The sequence below is a fragment of the Salvelinus namaycush genome, chromosome 7 (genome assembly GCF_016432855.1).
Source record: "Salvelinus namaycush isolate Seneca chromosome 7, SaNama_1.0, whole genome shotgun sequence".
Lineage (NCBI taxonomy): Eukaryota > Metazoa > Chordata > Actinopteri > Salmoniformes > Salmonidae > Salvelinus > Salvelinus namaycush.
In genome coordinates this window covers 30,311,974-30,335,868 of record NC_052313.1, presented here as the reverse complement: position 1 = coordinate 30,335,868, position 23,895 = coordinate 30,311,974, and the positions used below count along the sequence as shown (strand labels likewise).

At 40.6% G+C, this 23,895-nt stretch overlaps 1 protein-coding gene across 2 annotated transcripts in view; it reads left to right on the top strand.

Annotated features, from left to right (window-relative positions):
- Positions 1 to 6,290: 6,290 nt before the first annotated feature.
- sugct (succinyl-CoA:glutarate-CoA transferase) overlaps positions 6,291 to 23,895 on the top strand; it is a 172,627-nt gene continuing 155,022 nt past the window's right edge. For both annotated transcript variants that reach the window (XM_038997915.1, XM_038997916.1), the window contains exons 1-6: positions 6,291 to 6,457; positions 10,833 to 10,881; positions 11,057 to 11,130; positions 12,973 to 13,058; positions 16,447 to 16,497; positions 23,444 to 23,564. In XM_038997915.1, the coding sequence (XP_038853843.1) occupies positions 6,322 to 6,457; positions 10,833 to 10,881; positions 11,057 to 11,130; positions 12,973 to 13,058; positions 16,447 to 16,497; positions 23,444 to 23,564 (517 nt within the window). In that variant the 5' untranslated portion in view covers positions 6,291 to 6,321. The remainder of the gene's footprint in view (positions 6,458 to 10,832; positions 10,882 to 11,056; positions 11,131 to 12,972; positions 13,059 to 16,446; positions 16,498 to 23,443; positions 23,565 to 23,895) is intronic.

The following is a 23,895-nucleotide window of genomic DNA, read 5'->3' as shown; positions in this document are numbered from 1 at the left end:
TTACATACACCTTAGCCAAATACATTTAAACTCAGTTTCACAATTCCAGACATTTAATCCTAGTAAAAATTCCCTGTCTTAGGTCATTTAGGATCACCACTTTATTTTAAGAATGTGAAATGTTAGAATAATAGAGAGGGATAGGGATTTATTTCAGCTTTTATTTCTTTCATCACAATCCCAGTGGGTCAGAAGTTTACATACACTCAATTAGTATTTGGTAGCAAAAAGAAAGGAGGACCAAGGCACTCTTCATATAATTAATTAAAATGCCTTTATTTGTATGGCATGTTCAATAGAAACAAGGTTTTAAAAATCCGACGCGTTTAGGCTGCATGGCCTTTGTCAGGGAGTACAAAGAAATAATACAATATCCTCTTTTGAACAGCTTTTCCAATTAGCCCTAATTTGAAGAGGGAGTGGTTACAAAATTGATTGGACACACCTAGTAAGCAATACTATACACATTAAGAAGTGAAATACTGTAGCTATGTTATCATAAAAATACAACTCCAAGTTAGAAGTATCAGAACACTTAGAAAGGTAATTCTAACCTTAAATATGACTGGGAGAAGTGTCAAGATTAAGAAAGCAATATATTCCATAGTACACTAGAACACAGCAAAACATGAACAGTCTAAACATTGCTGAGGGCAATTGAGCAAAATGTCCACTAGATGACAGCAAATGGACCTATCACAACCCTACAGGAAGGGTGAGAAATCCATATCTTCATTTAAACCAGGGTATTTAGTGGCCTGTAGTTTGTAAATCCAAAAAGGTTCCATTTGGTTGAACTGTTTAAGACGGTCCCCACATCCTTTGACTTGCAATTAGCTACTTCACTAGCTAGCACAAAAAAATCCAATGTGGTGCATCATGTGGTGTTTTCAGAATGAGCCGAATCAGCACACCATGATACCACAGGATGTAGTGTCGTCATCACCAGCACGAGGTGTGTTTTGAATTAGAAAATGACTGTTCTAAGGAAAATCCATTTTTGTAGGCCTAATAATTTTGTGTGATTAACACCATCCACTTGTGTGAGACACCCTTGATAACAGTTGTTTTGAGTTCCTCATAGAGAATGTGGGACGTTTTAGCTTTAGCTCAAGACAATGTCAGTGAGTGTAAAGATCAACGGAAAGTAAAACTTTTTTCGTAACTAGGTATTATGTCTGTCACAAGCCCTGTTAACCTTTGCTCTGATCGAAGTGCAGTGAATATAAAACAGTCCCAACTGTCTTTTATGAGTGTTTCAACAACGTACATGTGATGACTTTACTTTCTTGGGCTAACATTTATTACCAAACCATCACTTCCGAAAATTTTTGGGGACTAAATCTTACAGCAATACAAATACATCGAATATTAGAGGCCTAAATCTATTATATAATTGCAAAATGATGTCAATCTCTTGCTGCAAAATGACAATAAGTGATTAAAGAAGTGTGGGGCATCAAAGTAATGTAGGCGAGCTCTAGAGGCCACCCGTCACACACCTGTGCCCCTGTCAGAGTGGCCATATCCAGGATGATGTCAACAGAGGTCCTTGCTGGCATAACCACACCATCAGAGAGCACTAGCCTGCCTTCAGCATCAGTGTTGTTGATCTCCACTGTACTCTGAGAAAGTTAGCAAAACAAGAGAAAAAAAAAATCTGAAAGGCAGCAAAAAGAGAACAAAAGGCAATTGAAACCATAAATTAACCAAACAACAAACTAAATGTAAGCCAATAATGAATCTTTGCTCAAATGCCAGCTAATTGTTTCTTTCCCACACAAAATCCCATCAGAAGGAAAAACGAATTACCTCCATCAGGTTGCCATCATATTAGCCCAGTTCCCATTACCTTGCCTAACTGGTTTACATGCTCCCCCAACGGCTACTCACTTTCCAGAGTAGAGCGTGTGGATGTCATCTGGCTGTGTGGCAGTGGGTCCAACTGCATTCCCCACCAGACAGAATACGGCATGGAGATTGTCCTTGAAGCCCTGAAATAAAGACACATTTCAAAAGGTTTGCACACAACTTTTCAACAGCTCTAACCAAACTTTCAATACATGTTCCAATAGGGTGTCTCCTAACAGGACCTTATGTTTCAAATAAGAAGTTGAGTTGAAAGAGTAAGCAGGGCTAGTAGGTACAGTAGGCCTGACTGTTAGTATTTGGTAGCATTGCCTTTAAATTGTTTAACTTGGGTCAAACATTTCGGGTAGCCTTCCACAAGCTTCCCACAATAAGTTGGGTGAATATTGGCCAATTTCTCCGGACAGAGCTGGTGTAACTGAGTCAGGTTTGTAGGCCTCCTTTGCTCGCAAATGCTTTTTCAGTTCTGCCCACACATTTTCTATGGGATTGAGGTCAGGGCTTTGTGATGGCCACTCCAATACCTTGACTTTGTTGTCCTTAAGCCATTTTGACACAACTTTGGAAGTATGTTTGGGGTCATTGTCCATTTGGAAAACCCATTTGCGACCAAGCTTTAACTTCCTGACTGATGTCTTGAGATGTTGCTTCAATATACCAGTCCCTCTTGCAGCAAAGCACCCCCACAACATGATGCTGCCACCCCCATGCCTCGCGGTTGGGATGGTGTTCTTCGGCTTGCAAGCATCCCCCTTTTTCCTCCAAACATAACGATGGTCATTATGGCCAAACAGTTAAATTTTTGTTACATCAGACCAGAGTACATTTCTCCAAAAAGTACGATATTTGTCCCCATGTGCAGTTGCAAACCGTAGTCTGTTTTTTTTTATGGCGGTTTGGAGCAGTGGTTTCTTCCTTGCTGAGCGGCCTTTCAGGTTATGTCGATATATGACTCGTTTTACCGTGGATATAGATACTTTTGTACCCATTTCCTCCAGCATTTTCACAACGTCCTTTGCTGTTGTTCTGGGATTGATTTGCACTTTTCGCACAAAGGTACGTTCATCTCTAGGAGACAGAACGCGTCTCCTTCCTGAACGCTATGATGACTGCGTGGTCCCATGGTGTTTATACTCGCGTACTATTGTTTGTACAGATGAACGTGGTGCAATCAGGCATTTGGAAATTGCTCCCAAGGATGATTTCGTTTCATTTTCCCATGATGTCAAGCAAAGAGGCACTGAGTTTGAAGGTATGCCTTGAAATACATCCATAGGTACACCTCCAATTGAATCAAATTATGTCAATTAGCCTTTCAGAAGCTTCTAAAGCCATGACATCATTTTCTGGAATTTTCCAAGCTGTTTAAAGGCACAGTCAACTTAGTGTATGTAAACTTCTGACCCACAGGAATTGTGATACAGTGAATTATAAGTGAAATAATCTGTCTGTAAACAATTGTTGGAAAAATTACTTGTGTCATGCACAAAGTAGATGTCCTAACCGACTTGCCAAAACTATTGAGGTCAGGGCTTTACACCAACAAGACACACCAACAAGACACTTGTGGAGTGGTTGAAAAACGAGTTTTAATGACTCCAACCTAAGTGTATGTAAACTTCAGACTTCAACTGTATATACACCTGTTCTGAAAGGACCCAGAGTCTGCAACACCACTAAGCAAGGGGCACCACCAAGCAAGCGACACCATGAAGACCAAGGAGCTCTCCAAACAGGTCAGGGACAAAGTTGTGGATCAGGGTTGGGTTAAAAAAAAGTATCAGAAATGTTGAACATCCCATGGAGCACCATTAAATCATTATAAAAAAATTGAAAGAATGTGGCACAATAAACCTGCCAAGAGAGGGCCGCCCCCCAAAACTCACAGACCAGGCAAGGAGGGCATTAATCAGAGGCAACAAAGAGACAAAAGATAAACCTGAAGGAGCTGCAAAGCTCCGCAGCGGAGATTGGAGTATCTGTTCATAGGACCACTTTAAGCGGTACACTCCACAGAGCTGGGCTTTACGGAAGAGTGGCCAGAAAAAAAACATTGCTTAACGAAAAAAATAAGCACACATATTTGGTCTTCGCCAAAGGCATGTGGGAGACTCCCAAAACATATGGAAAAAGCTACTCTGGTCAGATGAGACTTAATTGTAGCATTTGGCCAACAAGGAAAACGCAATGTCTGGCGCAATCCCAACACCTCCCATCACCCCAAGAACATCATCCTGCTGTGGGGATGTTTTTCATCGGCAAGGACTGGGAAACTGGTCAGAATTGAAGGAATGATGGATGGTGCTAAATACAGGGACATTCTTGAGGGAAACCTGTTTCAGTCTTTCAGAGATTTGAGACTGTGACGGAGGTTCAACTTCCAGCAGGACAATGACCCTAAGCATACTGATAAAGCAACACTCGAGTGGTTTAAGGGGAAACATTTAAATGTCTTGGAATGGCCTAGTCAAAGCCCAGACCTCAATCCAATTGAGAATGTGTGGTATGACTTAAAGATTGCTGTACACCAGCGGAACCCATCCAACTTGAAGGAGCTGGAGCAGTTTTGCCTTGAAGAATGGGCAAAAATCTCAGTGGCTAGATGTGCCAAGCTTATAGAGACATATCCCAAGAGACTTGCAGCTGTAATTGCTGCAAAAGGTGGCTCTAGAAAGTATTGACTTTGGATTGGTGAATAGTTATGCACGCTCAAGTTCTGTTTTTTTGTCTTATTTCTTGTTTGTTTTTCAATTTAAAATATTTTGTATCTTCAAAGTGGAAGGCATGTTGTGTAAATCAAATGATACAAACCACCCAAAAAATCAATTTTAATTCCAGGTTGTAAGGCAACAACACAGGAAAAATGCCAAGGGGGATGAATACTTTTGCAAGCCACTGTTGGATGTTGGATGATTGTGTTGGGGGCAACTCGCCCCCGCCCCCCTACTACATGGGCTAGTTATCCCTTTATGGTTATGAATGTGTTTCTACCTGGCATTTAGACAATTTTAAACCCAGCTAGCGCTAGTTTATGCTAGCAAGTTAGCATAACCCGCTTGGAGTGCTAGCTAGCAACATTACTGCCAGATCATCTGAGGTAAAATACATAAAAAAGATAATGTAACTCAATTGCATTAGTAAATGTTTTCACTAGTGACTGATAGCTTTAATGTTACTTTAAAGCCTTTTAGCTATTTTACACAGCATTTTATGTCATATAGCTAGATAGCTAGCTATGTTTTTAAGAGAGAGCTTTTCAATCAGCATCTCTCCCCCTGTTTTCAGTCATAGGTGGGGACTGGATTAGGTGTGAGCAGTGCAGAAGGTAGGCTCATGAGTTGTGCTCTAATTTTACTGGGGATAGCTTATTGTATTGGTGACCTATGTACAAATTACAATCGTGCAATAGCAGAGCATAAGAAAGTTGCCACATCAATGTTACACTGAATTAATTACTTAAGTTATTGTTATTAAGTGTTATATTCCAATTTTATTTAATGTTATTAGTTATATTCCATTCCAATATTATATTCCAATTCATTTTTTTTAATGAATTAAAAACAACTATAGAAAACCTTTTGCTCCTGAATGTCATTTTAAAGACTGCTGGGATTTAAAATCGTGCATTATTGAAATACTATTTAGTGCATTTGTACATAATGGATGGTATGGAAAAGGATCAACAAAGAAAGAACAAAGAGCATGTGAGTTAAAAAGAGGGACTTTAACATCAAATCTCCTCATAGTGCAGATATTAATGGTGACATGTGCGACACCATTTCCGACAACAATTTTATTTAAATAATTAAAATAAGACAACTATACTTAGCTTTTAAGTATTACTTACTAAATAATTTCTTAATAGAACGGATATAATTGATTTTTAACACACTTGTGGGAAACCCTATGCCATAGTCTTCTACCGGATACCTGGCGCCTCCGGTACTTAAAATAACCTGCCCCTTTTCTAAAAACAACAGTTCATGAAAAAACAAAAAAAAAGTGTAAACTGTAGCCATTTATTTCCCTTTATAGTTTATTCGCCTATGCATGACCTTCATCCACCTACCATTTTTTTTCTCCAAACGTTGCTTTTTGTGTCAGCAATTGTTCTTAGCTGGTTCTGGATACCCGTATTACCCTATCCATGTGGGGGAAGTAGAACCAAGGCGTGGACCCCGACCTTTTCTTGCTGTCTGTGATTGTCTTCTATCTACGGCACTAGACATCACCAAAAATGACTTAATTAAGAAATTAGACAATAATTTTTTTAACTGTCTGTTCACACCACCACTTCAACAATGCAATGGTATTGTGCCGGTAAGAGTAGAATGTGTATAGTGTGTCTTGAACGTACCCAAGAGGAGGCAGGGATTTTCAATGCCTTCTGATAGGCTAGTGTAGGCCTACCACTCCGACACGGAAATTGCTCTAAATAAAGACTCCAAAAACATGTTGACGATACTAACACGCGTCAAGTGCGGTGCATTTGTTCGACTCTTGGCCAGCGGGATTCAACCCTGTATTTTTCGACAACATCAAAGTATTCGCACTAATCTCAGGCGGCTGCTTTCCAACATACAGCCAGGTATTTGAGCTGAAGTGTCGTTTTCTTGTACTTTACTTGCCTACAAGCACGATAGCGAATTAATGTGTCATTAAACTTCTCGCCGATAGTATGCTGCTATTCAGCAATTATCAAATTGTTGGATATCCTTATCTAAGTAGGGTCTAAACACCATGAACAAATATTTGATATTGTGTAGTGGACAATACTGGTCGACTTTTCACTCATCAACATGTTGATGACCTAGGACTATGCATGGTTTTAATCAACACTACGACGTTTCAACAACCTAGCGTTTCTATTGGACTGGTTTAGTAAATAGGGCGGGATTTACCTGAATCTGTCAAATGGAAAATTGTTTGGAGTAACCATTACACCCCATGCCAAGAAAGTTAGTTACCCACAAAACCGACCATGCTCAACTATGAGGCAAAACTAATGATGTTTTTAAACCCTGGATTGCTGATGCTATGTATTGGCCATTGAGAGGCGTTGAAGCCACTGGTCGGACATATTGGCCCACCCTAGTAGGCGCAGTCCTCCATAGGAATGAATGTAATTCTACAGTATTACTATTACATGTTTTAACGACAAAATGTATTAAAGTATTTTGTAGTATTGGGGACAGTAACATTAGTACTCAAAAAAAAAACTTTTTTTTTTTTTTTATATATATATTTTTATGTTTAGCTCACATATTATATTTTAAAAGTATACATTAAGATGTCTGTAATATAATACATGTGTCAAATGAATGTAGACATTAATAAATGCATTTCTATAGCTTCCCAAATCTTTTTTACAATTGAGGAGTACCAAGATGGCTGTGTGGTGGCTTCAATACAGAGCTCACTGTCAGTCATTCAGAGTTTATAGACATATGAGTAGGATCTATCTGCAGACCAAGTTTACTACACTACCATTGAGGCTGCTAGCAAGCTACAGTAGGACACAGTGTCCTTCGCCCCAGCCCGCCGAGCACTGCTTTCTCACAGTTATTTTAATGGTGCTACACAGGGTTTTTGGTTGTAATTTCAGAAAATGTACCTAAATATATATATGGTGCAAACAGTGGAATGATAGTGTTTCACAGTATTACTTACCCGCCAGTGTTGTGGTTGGCTGTGATATTTGCCTAATGATTTCTCCCGCTGGAGAGGCATCTGTTGTCAAACTGTGAAAGCTGTTCGGACTTTCTCTGTGTTATCTAGTGGCTGGGCTGATGAGACAGTGGATTGCACAGTCAGATGGAGCAGAGTAAATATTAATTTTAACGTCATAGATTTAGCCGGTGATAACTTGTGGAATAGACACTGGCTGGAACCACCTGTTGTATAAATTTAAAACAAAAATTGATGCAGTCAGTTTCTCCTTAGCTGTGTTTGAATACTCATACTAACAGTACTATTTGTGATGTAAATTGGGTATTTAGTATGCTTATTGGTCATAGTATGGATATAGTTAGTATTCCAAAAGTTCACGGATGTTGTACTACATTTGCCAAAATACGAAGTATGCAAGCAGTGGACACTACTTCCGGGCTTTTAGGGCCCATAATGCAATTCTTCATAAAATGGGCGTGGCTTCAACGTTTTCAAATTTGAGGAAAATATGCAGCTGAATTCCAACGAGAGTGGATACCAAGTCATTGCTTTAACTAATTATGACAAATGTTAAGAAAATTTTGAGCAATGTAATAAAGTAATGACTTTTCAAATAAGTTACGTTACACGTTATGTTAGCATAACTAACAAATTGTCATCCATCTTTACGAACCGCATAGCATATCATTAGAGCAGTATGTACCGGTATGTTAGCTAGCTACCTAATGTTAGTTGGGTACTCTTACATCGAACTTGCTAGTATATTAACTATATGCTATCTAACTACTCAACGTTTATTGACTTGATTATTCACGTCATTCTTAGCTAAGTGGTATAGTTGTTGTGTGTTCTCAATGGACATTGTTCATTCGGGTGCGTTTGTAAAAATTTGCTCTGGCTATCTACTCCGATTTCAGAGCACTCTTGTCTGAGTGTGCCAAAGCGCAGAATAGCTGTTGAATTTACAAACACACGTTGGCAAAAAAGCATAATTAAATTGTTGCCAGCAGCACAGTCACCAACGCTCTCTGCTAGGGCGAGTAAAATGGTCAGAGTGTGGTGTTCTCTTATGTGTCGTGAAGTAGCTAGCCAACTTTAGCCAATTAGCTTGGGTGCTTGACTGCCGTTGTGAGGGAGGTCAGAAGGCTCGGATCAACCCTACTCCTCGGCCAGAGCGGGCAGTGTGCGCTTTGACCGGTCTGAATTTATGAACACTCTGGCACTCCAGATTGAATTTACGAACACACCTAAAGTCGTAAAATGTCTAGCTAGTAATTTCTTATGCTAACAAGCTAGCAAAAGGTTGCGTAGCAACAGCATCAACTTCTGGTAGACAGGCGAAGCTCTAGTACGCTCAACTGAAGGGACACAATTTGTTTACAGTATACTAAAATGAACTCAGTATTTACTTTTAGCCAAAAGAGAGACTGGCATGCATAGTATTGAATTTGATATTAGCCCTGTGATAGTGAAGAGCAAGACAACTGCTCAAACGTCCTGTTTTGAATGGTTAATGCCGAAATAACTTAATCAAATCAATTTGTATTTGTCACATGCGCCAAATACAACTGGTGTAGACTTTACCGTGAAATTCATGCTTACGAGTCATTTCCAACGATTGTTTAACACGAGGGATAAAATACACAAGAAAGGAGCTATGGACTACCATAGAGCCTAGTCCCGATCATCCAACCATTTGGTTCAGTTATGGGTCTATTCTCGACAGTTTACAAGGTCCAGAAAGGTACATTAGCAGGCTACTCATAGGGTGTATTTTGATCTGTCTCTCTCTCTCTCAAAATTCAAGGGCTTTATTGGCATGGGAAACATATGTTAACATTGCCAAAGCAAGTGAAGTAGATAATAAACAAAAGTGAAATAAACATTAACAGTAAACATTACACTCACACAAGTTCCAAAAGAATAAAGACATTTATATAGTCATACATTTGGCAGGAGGTTGGGAAGTGCAGCTCAGTTTGCACCTCATTTTGTTGGCAGTGTGCATATAGCCTGTCTTCTCTTGAGAGCCAGGTTTGCCTACGGCAGCCTTTCTCAATAGCAAGGCTATGCTCACTGAGTCTGTACGTAGTCAGATCTTTCCTTAAGTTTGGGTCATTCACAGTGGTCAGGTATTCTGCCACTGTGTACTCTGTTTAGGGCCAAATAGCATTCTAGTTTGCTCTGTTTTTGTGTTAATTCTTTCCAATGTGTGAAGTAATGATCTTTTTGTTTTGTCATGATTTGGTGGGGACTAATTGTGTTGCTGTCCTGGGGCTCTGTGGGGTCTGTTTGTGCTTGTGAACAGCGCCCCAGGACCAGCTTGCTTAGGGGACTCTTCTCCAGGTTCATCTCTCTGTAGGTGATGGCTTTGTTATGGAAGGTTTGGGAATTGATTCCTTTTAGGAGGTTGTAGAACTTAACGGCTCTCACACTCCTCCAACATCCGATTTTTAATCCATCATTTTTTTCCAGCATTGAGGAACCATCTCCTTTCGACTCCAATTCCAATGAACTTTTTTCTCTTCAGCGGACAGACTGCAAGAAACTCTTAAATTATTGTGAAGATAACTTTTCACGAGCTGTGGTCCTTGTGTAATTGTTCGACGTTATGACTGTTGTGATATTTTTATTTTTTTCTGCTTTCAAGACAACTGTGAACTCGAGGAAAAAAAACAAAACAGGTCTGACAGTTCAAAATAAATAAAAATCTCCAGTCGGAGTTCGTTTGATTTCCGAGTTCTTAGTTGTCTTCAATGCACTGAAGTCTGACATTTCAGAGTTCCCAGCTGTTTTAAATGGCAGTGTTTCTGTTGTGTGCTAGCTTCCTGCGTTGAGCGCCAGCTCTCTGTCAGCACTACAGTAACTATTTTATTCGACAGATACTCTACATGCCCATGTTCTGGATATGCCAACCGCTAGGCAGGTAGCCTAGTGGTTAAGAGTGTTGGACCAGTAACCGAAAGGTCGCTGGTTCGAATCCCTGAGCCAACTAGGTGAAAAATCTGTTGACGTGCCCTTGAGCAAGGCACTTAACCTTAATTGCTCCTGTAAGTCGCTCTTGATAAGAGCGTCTACTAAAAAGCACAAAGAGGGACTGATCGAACTGCCAATGGAAAGGCAAATACGTAAATTCCAAAATGCTGACATTTTGAATCCCGGCCTAAGTCTCTGGCCTACTTTGATGTGCTTTATGCTCGTCAAGGCATATAGCCCACCAACAGGCTCTATTGTTGCAAGTTATTATTCACCCGGCGCTGTACTAGTCTAACCATCCTATTTGTCTGATGCAGGAGAGAATGTTCGACCACTGGAGGGTGTTAAAGTCCTAGACCTCACAAGGTATATTCACATAGCCTACTCTTTTTTTTAATTCATTTAAATTTTCTTCTCATTCAATAATTTTTTTTTTCTTCGATTGTTATCCGTCAGCCTTGAGGTTAGAGAGGTGGGCCAGAAATTGGTTGTCGTTGTGTGTTTGTGTGTGTGTGCATGATCTATTTGCTTTTTTTTTCAGGGTCCTGGCTGGCCCATTTGCCACAATGATACTGGGAGACCTGGGTGCTGAGATTATCAAAGTCGAGAGACCAGGCAAGTGATGAGACAAATTCTGTGTTACATTCTGTAAGGTTTTGGAAAAATATTGATTGTTGTCGGTGGAAAATGTAAACGTGCAGTGCTCACTTGCAACTTTGACACTATACTAGACTAGAGTATTTGTTGACGTTCTGTTGTCAGTGGCTCTGACAATCAGCAGCCACATGGTGTCACTGCTGTGTAAGACTAATGTGAACCTATTTCATGAAGGTTTGTGAATATTTTTAAGGCTCTGTTGGATTTCATCCTTCCTCGAAGTAATCACTGCTGTAACATAATTTGATAGGCGTAAGCAAGGCTTCCACTGCGTTGTTTTCACCAATCATGAGTAGCCCTTTAAACTAACTCCACGTAATAAAGCATTTATAATGGATTAGTAAATCGATTATTAAGAATTTCTTAATAATTTCTCCCACATATGTAAATGTTGGTAGCCTAGTTATTCACACATTTATAAACTACTTTTTAAAGTATTTAATAATGATTCATAAGATGTTTAATAACAGTACACAGTTACAGTCGCTCGCCCATCTAGATAACTTGAAACAGACTAACCAGATCTTGTGTCTTGAAGTTGCCTAGGCTAGCTAGTGCTAGCCAACTTCTTTCACCAACTAGCTTCAACCAGCTGGTGTGGAATCAATGCAAAGTTGGTGTGGCATTAGATAGCCCTTCTCTGGGGCTAGTTGGGGACCGTCAATTAATTGCACTGTAAATGGGACAATATTTCAATATTTAATTTTTTTGTGGTCTCATTAAATGCTTTCAATATTTGTATATGCATTTCTACAATTTATAGTCGGTTTGAGGTTTTTAAGGCATTGACATTTGTAACTAGTGAATAAAAAAATGTTTTTTTGTCCCATGTACATTGTGTCATTTGCCCCTTAGGGATATCGAATGTCCAACCAAATTGACTGGGCGTTACGATGGTGTCACATGCAGCTGCACTCCGGATTTATGATTACTTGGGTGCTGCCAGATGTGGGAAGGATTAAAATAAACCCAACACAAGGAAAACTGTTACAGTACCCTTCATTCTGTAACATACAATTTTTTTCCCTTTTCTCACAAATCTCAGTTTTGGACGAGACTGACTTCTGACTTCTATTTACACTTTGTAGTACATTTTGACCATAGAATAAATGTTTCTGACTCATATCGATGCCACATACAGCTGGCCATTTTCAAAACGAGAAGTTGCTTTGTATGGGCAGTCGTTCTAACATCCTATGTTGCGTGCCTATTATTTTACCATTGAGGCTATTTTGAGACATTAAAGGGCATCAGGTACTGCTGGAATGTCTATCAATGGCACGTCCATCTTTTTGTGAGAAATTACACTCAAAACATTTAGAAAGTATAAATGGCCCACACTTTAGACGAGGCCACGCAGAAAGACTTAACAAATGATTAGTAAATTGTTTACAAGGACCTATATTGAACATATTATGAATTGAGTAATGATGAATAAATTATGAATAAACTATTTACTATTAAATCCATAAAATGCTTTATTACTTGGAGTTATTATAAAGTGCTACCCAATCATGTCAGATCAGCGACAACCTAAAAGAATGGTGGAAGGATGCAATTTAAGTTTTAATTAGGATTTTGAACTTTCCTCAGCACAGGCAATGGTGACCATTGGCCAATGTTTCACTTGCATCTTAATAATGTTATGAAATGTAATTATAGTGAAATCCATCAGACCTGGCCTCAATTCAGTTTTGAAGCAATTATTATATTGGTTCCATTGCACCAGGAAACCTCGATCAAGCTGAAGTATTTGAAATGATTAGAAAAAAAATTCTGATTAGTGATCATTTCTGACAGGTGCTGGGGACGACACCAGATCATGGGGACCTCCGTTTGTTGGTGATGAGAGTGCTTATTTTCTCAGTGTCAACAGAAACAAAAAGGTACATACAGTTGGTATCAACCCTTGAATTCGATCACATTTTGTTGTGTGACAAAGTTGCATTTTAATGGATTTAGTTGTCATTTTATGTAATTGATCTACACACAATACTCCATAATGTCATAGTGAAAAGACAATTCTACAAATGTTAATAAATTAAATAACAAATGTTGTTGCAAAAGTATTCACCACTTTTTTCTTTTTGGCAAGCCTAAATCAGTTCAGGAGTGAAATGGAGGTCCCCCATGATTTGGCTTAACAAATCATATTTTATTTAACCTTTTATTTGACTAGGCAAGTCAGTTAAGAGCAAATTCGTATTTACAATGACGGCCTACCAAAAGGCCTCCTGCGGGGACGGGATAAAATAAATAAATATATATATAGGACAAAACACACATCAGGACAAGAGAGACAACACTACATAAAGAGAGACCCCAGACAACAAAATAGCAAGGCAGCAACACATGTCAACACAACATGGTAGCAGCAAAAAAAATGGTACAAGCATTATTGGGCACAGACAACAGCACAAAGGGCAAGACGGTTGAGACAACAATACATCACGCAAAGCAGACACAACTGTCAGTAAGAGTGTCCATGATTGAGTCTTTGAATGAAGAGATAAAACTGTCCAGTTTGAGTGTTTGTTACAGCTCGTTCCAGTCGCTAGCTGAAGCGAACTGAAAAGAGGAGTGACCCAGGGATGTGTGTGCTTTGGGGATCTTTAACAGAATGTGTCTGGCAGAACGGGTGTTGTATGTGGTGGATGAGGGCTGCAGTAGATATCTCAGATAGGGGGGAGTGAGGCCTAAGAGGGTTTTATAAATAAGCATCAACCAGTGGGTCTTACGACGGGTATACAGAGATGACCAGTTTACAGAGGAGTATAGAGTGCAGTGTCCTATAAGGTGCATTGGTGGCAAATCTGATGGCCGAATGGTAAAGAACATCTAGCCGCTCGAGCATCCTTACCTGCCGATTATATAAATTACTTCTCCGTAATCTAGCATAGGTAGGATGGTCATCTGAATCAGGGTTAGTTTGGCAGCTGGGGTGAAAGAGGAGCGATTACAATAGAGCAAACCAAGTCTAGATTTAACTTTAGCCTGCAGCTTTGATGTGTTGAGAGAAGGACAGTGTACCGTCTAGCCATACTCCCAAGTACTTGTATGAGGTGACTACCTCAAGCTCTAAACCCTCAAAGGTAGTTATCACATCGGTGGGGAGAGGGGCATTCTTCTTACCAAACCACATGACCTTTGTTTTGGAGGTGTTCAGAACAAGGTTAAGGGCAGAGAAAGCTAGTTGGACACTGAGAATGATTTGTTGTAGAGTGTTTAACACAAAATCCAGGGAGGGGCCAGCTGAGTATAAGACTGTATCATCTGCATATAAATGGTTGAGAGAGCTTCCTTCTGCCTGAGCTATGTTGTTGATGTACATTTAGAAGAGCATGGGGCCTAGGACCGAGCCACAATAATGGAATGGTCTACCGTTTTGAAAAGCTTTGGCCAAGTCAATACAAATAGCACCACAACATTGCTTAGAATCAAGGGCAGTGGTGACATCATTTAGGACCTTTCATTTAGGACCAGTCACTTTGTAACTGTCTCCTTATTTTCAAGCATGGTGGTGGCTGCATCATGGTATGGGTATGCTTGACATCAGCTAACACTGGGGAGTTTTTCACTATGGAGCTAAGCACAGGCAAAATCCTAGAGGAAAACCTGCTTCAGTCTGCTTTTACACCAGACACTGGTAAAGGAATTCACCATTTAGCAGGACAATAACCTATAACACAATGCCACATCTACACTGGAGTTGCTTACCAAGAAGTGTGAATGTTCCTGAATGGCCAAGTTACAGTTTTGACTGAAACCTGCTTAAATCTATGGCAAGACTTGAAAATTGCTGTCTTGTCATGATCCCCAACACCTTGACAGAGCTTGAATACTTTAGAAAAGAATAATGGAAAAATATGGCACAATCCAGGTGTGCAAAGCTCTTACAGACTTACGCAAGAAGACTCACAGCTAATCACTGCCAAAGGTGTTTCTAACATGTACAGTGAGCTCCAAAAGTGTTGGGACAGGGACAGTTTTGTTGTTTTGGCTCTGTACTCCAGCACTTTGGATTCTAAATTATACAATGACTGTGGTTAAAGTGCAGACTGTCAGCTTTAATTTGAAGGTATTTCCATCCATATTGGGTGAACCGTATAGAAATTGGATCACTTTTTGTACATAGTCAAAGAGTGAAATTAACACTCAGTGGTGTAAATAACCACAGTGTTTGTGTTAATAACCAGAGTTATTGATTTACTCTGTGGAGAGTAAAACATTCCCATCAAAACCACACCCATCATTATCCTATTTCCCAGCATGCTCTACTACAGGAAGATTTTTTTTTCGGGGGGGATTGTTTTTAATATCTGTTTTTATATCTGCATGTACATTGATTGTTTGGTTAATCTTAAAAGCCCAGTGCACAGGAGTTGTAGTAATACTGTGAAAATTATGATTTTTTATTACACTTTTAGTGTAATAGGTGTTTGAAAATACCTGTTTTAGCAAAATTCTTGCCAGTCCTAGCAGATTTCTTGCATGAGAAATGTATCTTTGCTAGGAAGCTATTTTTGTTTCTTTTTGACCGTTTGTAATGGCAAATAATCACAGTAAGGTACTTAATTGTTACCCAAAAATGATTTGATATTGAGATACAAACGACTGCATTGGACCTTTTCTTAAGCTACACAAAGATCAATAACATACCTTTTTCTAAACTAATCCAATCAGTTAGATTTATTGCACCTGTAACTGAAATGGTTGTTCCAAATGGTTGTTCCTAAACTTGACAGTCATTCTGAATGCAGGTTGCAGGTGAATACAATTCCAACTGTCGGATGCCCTAACTCTGGATTCCAATAGAAATCACTTTGCAAGCCTGCTTAATGTGACTTGCAGGCCTAATGTAGCCTGTAAACCAGGACATTTTTAACACCACTGTGTTAGGGTAAAACTAGGCCATCAAAGTAAGGCCTTATGATGTACTGTATTGTCAAAGTTAAATTTTAATGATAGCTTTTGCCTAGGAACTTACTCGGTGAAGGCCACAGGACTTAAAATGGATCAAATTCAACAACCATGTCTCTGTCACTAACAAATACAGTCATGGGTGGTAACTCGACTAACTATACTAATACTAGTGTACACAGCTCACTAGATCACATCAGTTACATGTACAAGTAGCAGTGTCTATCCTGTATTATCACATTGAAAGTTGCTATTGTTTGCTTTACTTCACCATTTGCTTTATCTGATGTATTTGAATTTTGCCTGAAAAAATCTTTTATGTTTGTTTTAACAATGTATTGATTTTGTTTGTAGAGCGTTGCTGTAAATCTCAAAGACCCAAGAGGAGCCAAGATAATCTTAGAGGTAGGAAGATGATTGGGAATGTGCTATTTCTCAGAATGGTACATTCCATTTTAATTCCACACACATTGAATGGGCCGGAACAGGCTGCTGTTCTAAAGGTCATTATCAATAACATTTTACTAAGGTGCAGAGCATTCCATTTGCCTCTTGGGGTGCAAGGAGACCCGGGGTAGCTCCACCACTGCGTGCCGTTTTCAAGGGATTGTTGAATAAATGATTGTAACAGTGTTGTGTTCGAGACCACCTAAAGTGAGACCGATTCAAGACCATTATTGGAATTTTGTCAAGTCACCACAATAATAAGAGTTCAAAATGTCCAGTATTTCTGTGTTCATATTTCAAAACAACATATGGATTCTTTGGACATTCAAAATAGTGAAGAAATACATGCAGAGGGAAAATAAAGCCAATCTACAAATATTACTAACCCAAACACAGTGGGGAACAATCAGCCTTCTATGCTTTTTTTAAAATAAAATAATGATTATAATGATGATGATAATTATATTATGTTCAGATTTAATCTTTAGTTTTTGTTAGAAAGGAAAGGGTTAACACTGAAGAGAAACATTTTCTTCTTTGTTGGTCTCTAGGGAGATAAATCTAGCTAGCTAAGTCAGCTATTGGCTAGGCCATCAGAAGATATATAAAGGCATCTGCCATTTAACTGTATTAGGGCAAAATTTTGGAGTGACAGTGGAATCAACCAATCACATTTTGACTTCATGGGTGGGACCGTTTTTCCTAAATTCATGGAAACTTCTGCCTTCTTGAAGGCCAATAGGTCGCTGCGGAATAGCGAGCAGTAGTTTTCTCACGGTCTAGCTAGATAGCTTTTGTTGTTGACTAGTTTGCAGGGGCTTTTTCAGCTAGTTGGCAGTCAAAATTGCACTGATAAACAATGGGGAATTGTAGCCTCCTCGTCCTTCTGCAGCTTGCCTGTCAATGCATTCCTCTCCCAACCAAGCACCCAAGCTAACTAGTTAAAGTTGACTAGCTTGCTAGCGAGCTACTTCCAGACACAAGTGAGAGAACACCTCACTCTGACCATTTTACTCACCGTAGCAGAGCTGGTAAGGCTGTTTACATTTTATCTAGAGCGTTCTTGACTAACTTATTTTTTCTGTCTATGTTTACTGACACTTGTCATATTCAGCGGGTGTTACGCGTTCGTAAAATTCACCAGTTGTTCTGCGCCGTGGCATACTCAGACGAGAAGGCTCTGAAATTTGAGTTGATCGCCAGAGTGAATTTGCAAACAAAAGGGATATGCGAACTGGATAAGTCATTCAAGTTCTTGTTAGCTAACCAAATGACACCTGCATCTCTAGTTGTGTATAACCACCGGAAAACGATATGAGGGGAAAAAGGCAGTCACTCACCCACTACTCCAATGGCATGACATCCTCCTAGCAGCTAGCTAGCTAACGTTTTCAGCTTGCTACATTAATAGATACTCCAGCCTATTAGCCACGTTATGACTGACTTGTGATGATTGCCCTTGCTAGTTTGATTGTATTGCCATTCCCAGCCTTAGTTACATTCGTCTGTTTTTTTGTCCAGAATATTGAGTCATTTAAACTGAAACAGTGTATCCCGAATGGAGGCAGCAAACAATGTACCAGGCCAGCTGTGATTTACAACCTGATGGCAATATTTTTTGGACTACCAAGAAATGTATTGGTGAATTAAAGGAATCATGCATTGAAATGCATCTATCTATTCTGCCGAAAATGCCTTAGTGTACGTCACGGAACATTGAGTCAAATACAAACTTATTTTTAAAACCTCTTTATAAAGTTGTTTTTGTAGCACAAAGTGGGAATTTGATATTTTTTACTAATATTATGATTGTCTGTTTGTTTCATATTTGCAAATTAGTTCAAACGCAGTCAGTTCCACTTTAAACTTTAGGTCACCGGTTACTTTGTGTGCTAAACGTGAAATGTTTTTTGGAATGGGAAGTAATAGTTATACATTTCAATTGGGAAATGCTTAATGGCTGTGTTTTTGTATTCTTATGATTGGGACCTACTGGCGTGTTATGTCCGAGTTTAGGGACTGCTTATCCTTTAACATCATGCTGTGTGTGACTGCTGTCTTTCCATTGGCCCTATGCAGTAGTGTAGTGGTTCCAAGGAGAAGTGTGTGTACAAACATTTTGCCAAAAAGTTCCCTAATGGCACGCCCATCAAAGGAAAGGCACCCTTCGAAGGAAAGGAACCCATACGTTTAAAAATATATATTTATAGTTTTCCTATAGATTTTACAGATTTTCACTCTCAAAATCACACCCTTTTTTTTTTTTTTTTTTTTTTTTTACATAGTATTTTTTTCTAAGATTTGATGGTTTAAGTCCACAACACTACTTAAACCACACAACTGATTTGATCGACCTCAGGACCTGGCTCCCCAGTGGGTGGTCCTCTGACCACCCTGGCCCATGTCTATCCATGTCTACGCCCCTGATGCGAACAGTGCATGATGACATTTGCGCATCACAAGTAACCTACGAACCAACACTTCAGACTAAACTTTTTCAATACCTGGTTTGCATACCCTTTGTTGCCTGAGTTAGCATTACATTTTACTGGTAGACACTGCTTTCCTACCCTACCGGCTACTGATGTCATTCTTCTGTGAGCTACTTCATGCCAAAACCAGTTGAGAGCTGCACACTTTTGCTGCCTGCAGATGATATTCCGATGAAACTAGGCTATGTGTGCTGCACTCATGTGAATATATTTAACGGGCTTTGCGATTGTAAATCAAATCAAATTTTATTGGTCATATACACATGGTTAGAAGATGTTAATGCAAGCGTAGCGAAATGCTTGTGCTTCTAGTTCCGACCGTGCAGTGATATCTAACAAGTAATACAACAATTTCACAACAACTACCTTATACTCACAAGTGTAAAGGAATGAATAAGAATATGCACATATAAATATATGGATGAGCGATGACCGTGCGGCATAGGCAAGATGCAGTAGATGGTATAGAGTACAGTATATACATATGAGATGAGTAATATAGGGTATGTAAACATTATATAAAGTGGCATTGTTTAAAGTGGCTAGTGATACATTTTTCCATACATTTTTACATTGTTAAAGTGGCTGGAGTTGAGTCAGTATGTTGGCAGCAGCCACTCAATGTTAGTGGTGGCTGTTTAAAAATCTGACGGCCTTGAGATAGAAGCTGTTTTTCAGTCTCTCGGTCCCAGCTTTGATGAACCGGTCTGACCTGGCCTTCTGGATGATAGCGGGATGAACAGGCAGTGGCTCAGGTGGTTGTTGTCCTTGATTATCTTTTTGGCCTTCCTGTGATATCGGGTGGTGTAGGTGTCCTGGAGGGCAGGTAGTTTGCCCCCGGTGATTCCGTTGTGCAGACCTCACTACCATCTGGAGAGCCTTACGGTTGTGGGCGGAGCAGTTGCTGTACCAGGCGGTGATACAGCCCGACAGGATGCTCTCGATTGTGCATCTATAAAAGTTTGTGAGTGTTTTTGGTGACGAGCCAATTTTCTTCAGACTCCTGAGGTTGAAGAGGCGCTGTTGCGCCTCCTTCACCATGCTGTCTGTGTGGCTGGACCATTTCAGTTTGTCACTGATGTGTACGCGAGGAACTTAAAACTTTCCACCTTCTCCATTACTGTCCCGTCGATGTGGATAGGGGGGTGCTCCCTCTGCTGTTTCCTGAAGTCCACGATCATCTCCTTTGTTTTGTTGACGTTGAGTGTGAGGTTCTTTTCCTGACACCAGGATACTTTGAGCATTATTTCTCTATTGTACTACATAATTAATAAGTCGTATAACTACACTACTTTGATACACATCAGTAGGGATTAAGAAGTGAGTATAGGCAATGCTCACTGAAAAACAAGTGTGTATACGGTTTATACCTCCGCTACACCACTTGCCCTTTGTGTTTTACAATGTTTTACAGTGCGCTAGTATTACGGTTGCTGTTCTTTCAGAATCACGAACCTGTCACACACTGAAGGCCTATAGGTTCACCATTGCGCGAACATGTCTATAATAGATATAAAGGCTGTTATAATGTATTACTGTTTCAAGAAAGGAGTGTTTTGGCCTGGCGAAGCGGTTTTATGCGCTGATTGAATGGAAGCGGATGATTTCGTTTTTTTTTTACTCGGCTTGTCTCAAAGAAATAACAAATACTCACTGTCCATGACCGAGTACAAATGTATCCGACACCGAGACAAGACTGAGACACTCAATGTGGTCTTGAGACCGGACTCCGGTGGTCTCTAGTACTACAACACTGGGTTGCACTATCCTCACCTCCTTGAAGACTATAGTCTGAACAATTGCGCACATTTAGCTCGATCATGAGAGTTACAGTAAGTAACTGCATGCTTTTCAAGACCAGTAAGCATCAATTGTGTCATTTCAGATATGTGAGGGTAGCTACACAATATCTCTCAATATTTGCCACCATTAATTTGATATTTGAGTGATATAAAAGCGAACTATACCTGACAAGTAAGAGTGGTTTAGGTTTGGTTACCCATCCTTTGTCGGCTCTGCCTGTCGAGCAGAAGGGTGCATTTGCCGATATATTGTTCGCCTATAATGTTGACTTTGCAAGCTACCAGTTTAAACTTTGTACAGTTGACTAAACATATAGTGGGAAGTAGACCTAATGTACTTTTTTTCTTCAACCAATGTAGCCCTACCTAGCGAACATCGCCTTTTCAACATGTTTGTTAATGAGTGTTTCACCGTTGCTGCTGACAGACATGATAGTGTAACGGCAGCCTTCCCTCTCTTCACTAGAAGAGAGAGTGTAGCAGGGATCGGACCAACACGCAGCGTAGCCAGTGCTCAACATGTTTAATAACACTAATAAACAGTGAACACTTAACACTTAACAAATAACAAAATAACAAAATGTGGCAAACCGATAACAGTCCTATCTGGTGCAGACCACAAACACAGAGACAGGAAACAACCACCCACAATCCCCAACACAAAACAAGCCACCTATATATGATTCTCAATCAGGGACAACGATTGACAGCTGTCTCTGATTGAGAACCATATTAGGCTGGACACAGAAACAGACAAACTAGACACACAACATAGAATTCCCACCCAGCTCACATCCTGACCAACACTAAACAAGCAAAACACATAAGAACTATGGTCAGGACGTGACAGTACCCCCCCTCCCCCCTGAGGTGCGGACTCCGAACGCACCCCTAAAACTCAAGGGGAGGGTCTGGGTGGGCATCTGTCCGTGGTGGTGGCTCCGGCGGTGGACGAGGACACCACTCCACCACTGTCTTTGTCCCCCTCCTTAGCGTCCTTTGAGTGGCGACCCTCGCCCACGACCTTGGCCTAAGAATCCTCCCCAAGGCCCCCACATGATTTAGGAGGTAGCTCAGGACAGAGAGGTAGCTCAGGACAGAGAGGTAGCTCAGGACAGAGAGGTAGCTCAGGACAGAGAGGTAGCTCAGGACAGAGAGGTAGCTCAGGACAGAGAGGCAGCTCAGGACAGAGAGGCAGCTCAGGACAGAGAGGCAGCTCCGGACAGAGAGGCAGCTCCGGACAGAGAGGCAGCTCCGGACAGAGAGGCAGCTCCGGACAGAGAGGCAGCTCCGGACAGAGAGGCAGCTCCGGACAGAGAGGCAGCTCCGGACAGAGAGGCAGCTCCGGACAGTAGGGCAGCTCCGGACTGTAGGGCAGCTCCGGACTGTAGGGCAGCTCCGGACTGTAGGGCAGCTCCGGACTGTAGGGCAGCTCCGGACTGGCTGGCGGCTCTGGCGGCTCCTGACTGGCTGGCGGCTCTGGCGGCTCCTGACTGGCTGGCGGCTCTGGCGGCTCCTGACTGGCTGGCGGCTCTGGCGGCTCCTGACTGGCTGGCGGCTCTGGCGGCTCGTCCTGACCAACACTAAACAAGCAAAACACATAAGAACTATGGTCAGGACGTGACAGATAGGCTACATTGATTGATGGACCATGTCAGTATTGCTAGTTATTAACAAGCTAACAGCCATCTAGTTTATCCCTGTAAATCTAAATATTGTTTGATTTGCTTGCCTATAGTGGTGATGACGGTAGTCTGACTGACTATTTCTACCAGGACGACGTCAAGCTCTTTCGATGCCAATATAGCTCTTTGAGATACATTGGCATCGAGCATGTTAAGACTCCCAGGAAGGTAGGGAGATACCGATGATCTATAATTGAGAAGAGAATTGTATTGGATTCAGCGTTTGTGTACCATGTCTCCTAGAGGTCTGATATCAGACCATTTCTTACATGAATATGTCAATTTGATTTGTCTTGCCTTTCATGGTTACCCACTTGGTCATTTTGTAAATATATATGTTATTTTCTGGAACTACTACATGTGCCTATCTCATTGTCGTAAAATTATTAGAGATACACATTGTTTTTGCACCCACCATGCGTCATGTCCGCCGCAATGGTCAGGTGAGATGAAACGTGTATATTTCCCAATGTGCATTGGGAGCCTTAACCATGTGCGGGCATTCTTGTTCTATACCAATACATGTGTACTATCATGAAAATGCAGTTACTTGCTGTATGACTCTTATAGTTCAGACTATCACCTTCTTCAAGAGGTGACTATATATAAAACCAAAGAGTTATAGCTGACGTTCATTTAACAATCCCTTGAAAACGGAACGTAGTTGTCAATGGTTTAGCGCAGCTGGGGGCGTCCTTGCCCCCCAGCAGCCAAATCGAACGCTCTGCACCGCATTGTGACGTTTTATTGATAACGACCTATTCTCCACACGACGTTCTTATACATGGAATCATAGAATGACCATCGCATTCCATTCCAATCTTTCTCCCGATGATTATATGCGGGTGCGTTGACATTTCGAATGACGATCTGGGTGACAATATACAGCACAGTAGAAACAGACGTAATGGGCTGTGTTCCTCAGCTTGCAGGGATGTGTGATGTCCTTGTGGAAAACTATCTACCTGGGAAGCTTGATCAGATGGGCCTTGGCTACGACGACGTACACAAAGCAGCCCCGAGACTGGTGTATTGCTCTATTTCAGGTACCTGCCTCTGGCTCTGTGCTCACTTCCTCTACACCCAGCTTTCAAATCATTCCAACATTATATTGTACACAACATACACCTTTCTGTAACTCCATTTCTGTGATCAACATGCATGAAATACTTAGCATCAGGAAACCTAATAAAGTCTCTGAATCGTTTTGATTGGAATTCCGTTTCCACACCCTGAATGTAATGTATGGAAAGGGAATTGACCCCAACTCTGGGTTTTAGCTAGTCAAAGTGCATGTGTATGGTGTGGGAGAGGTCTAGTTTATGGCTTGCAGATCGTTAATTAAGGAAATGTAATGACTGGGTGACAATTTCTACT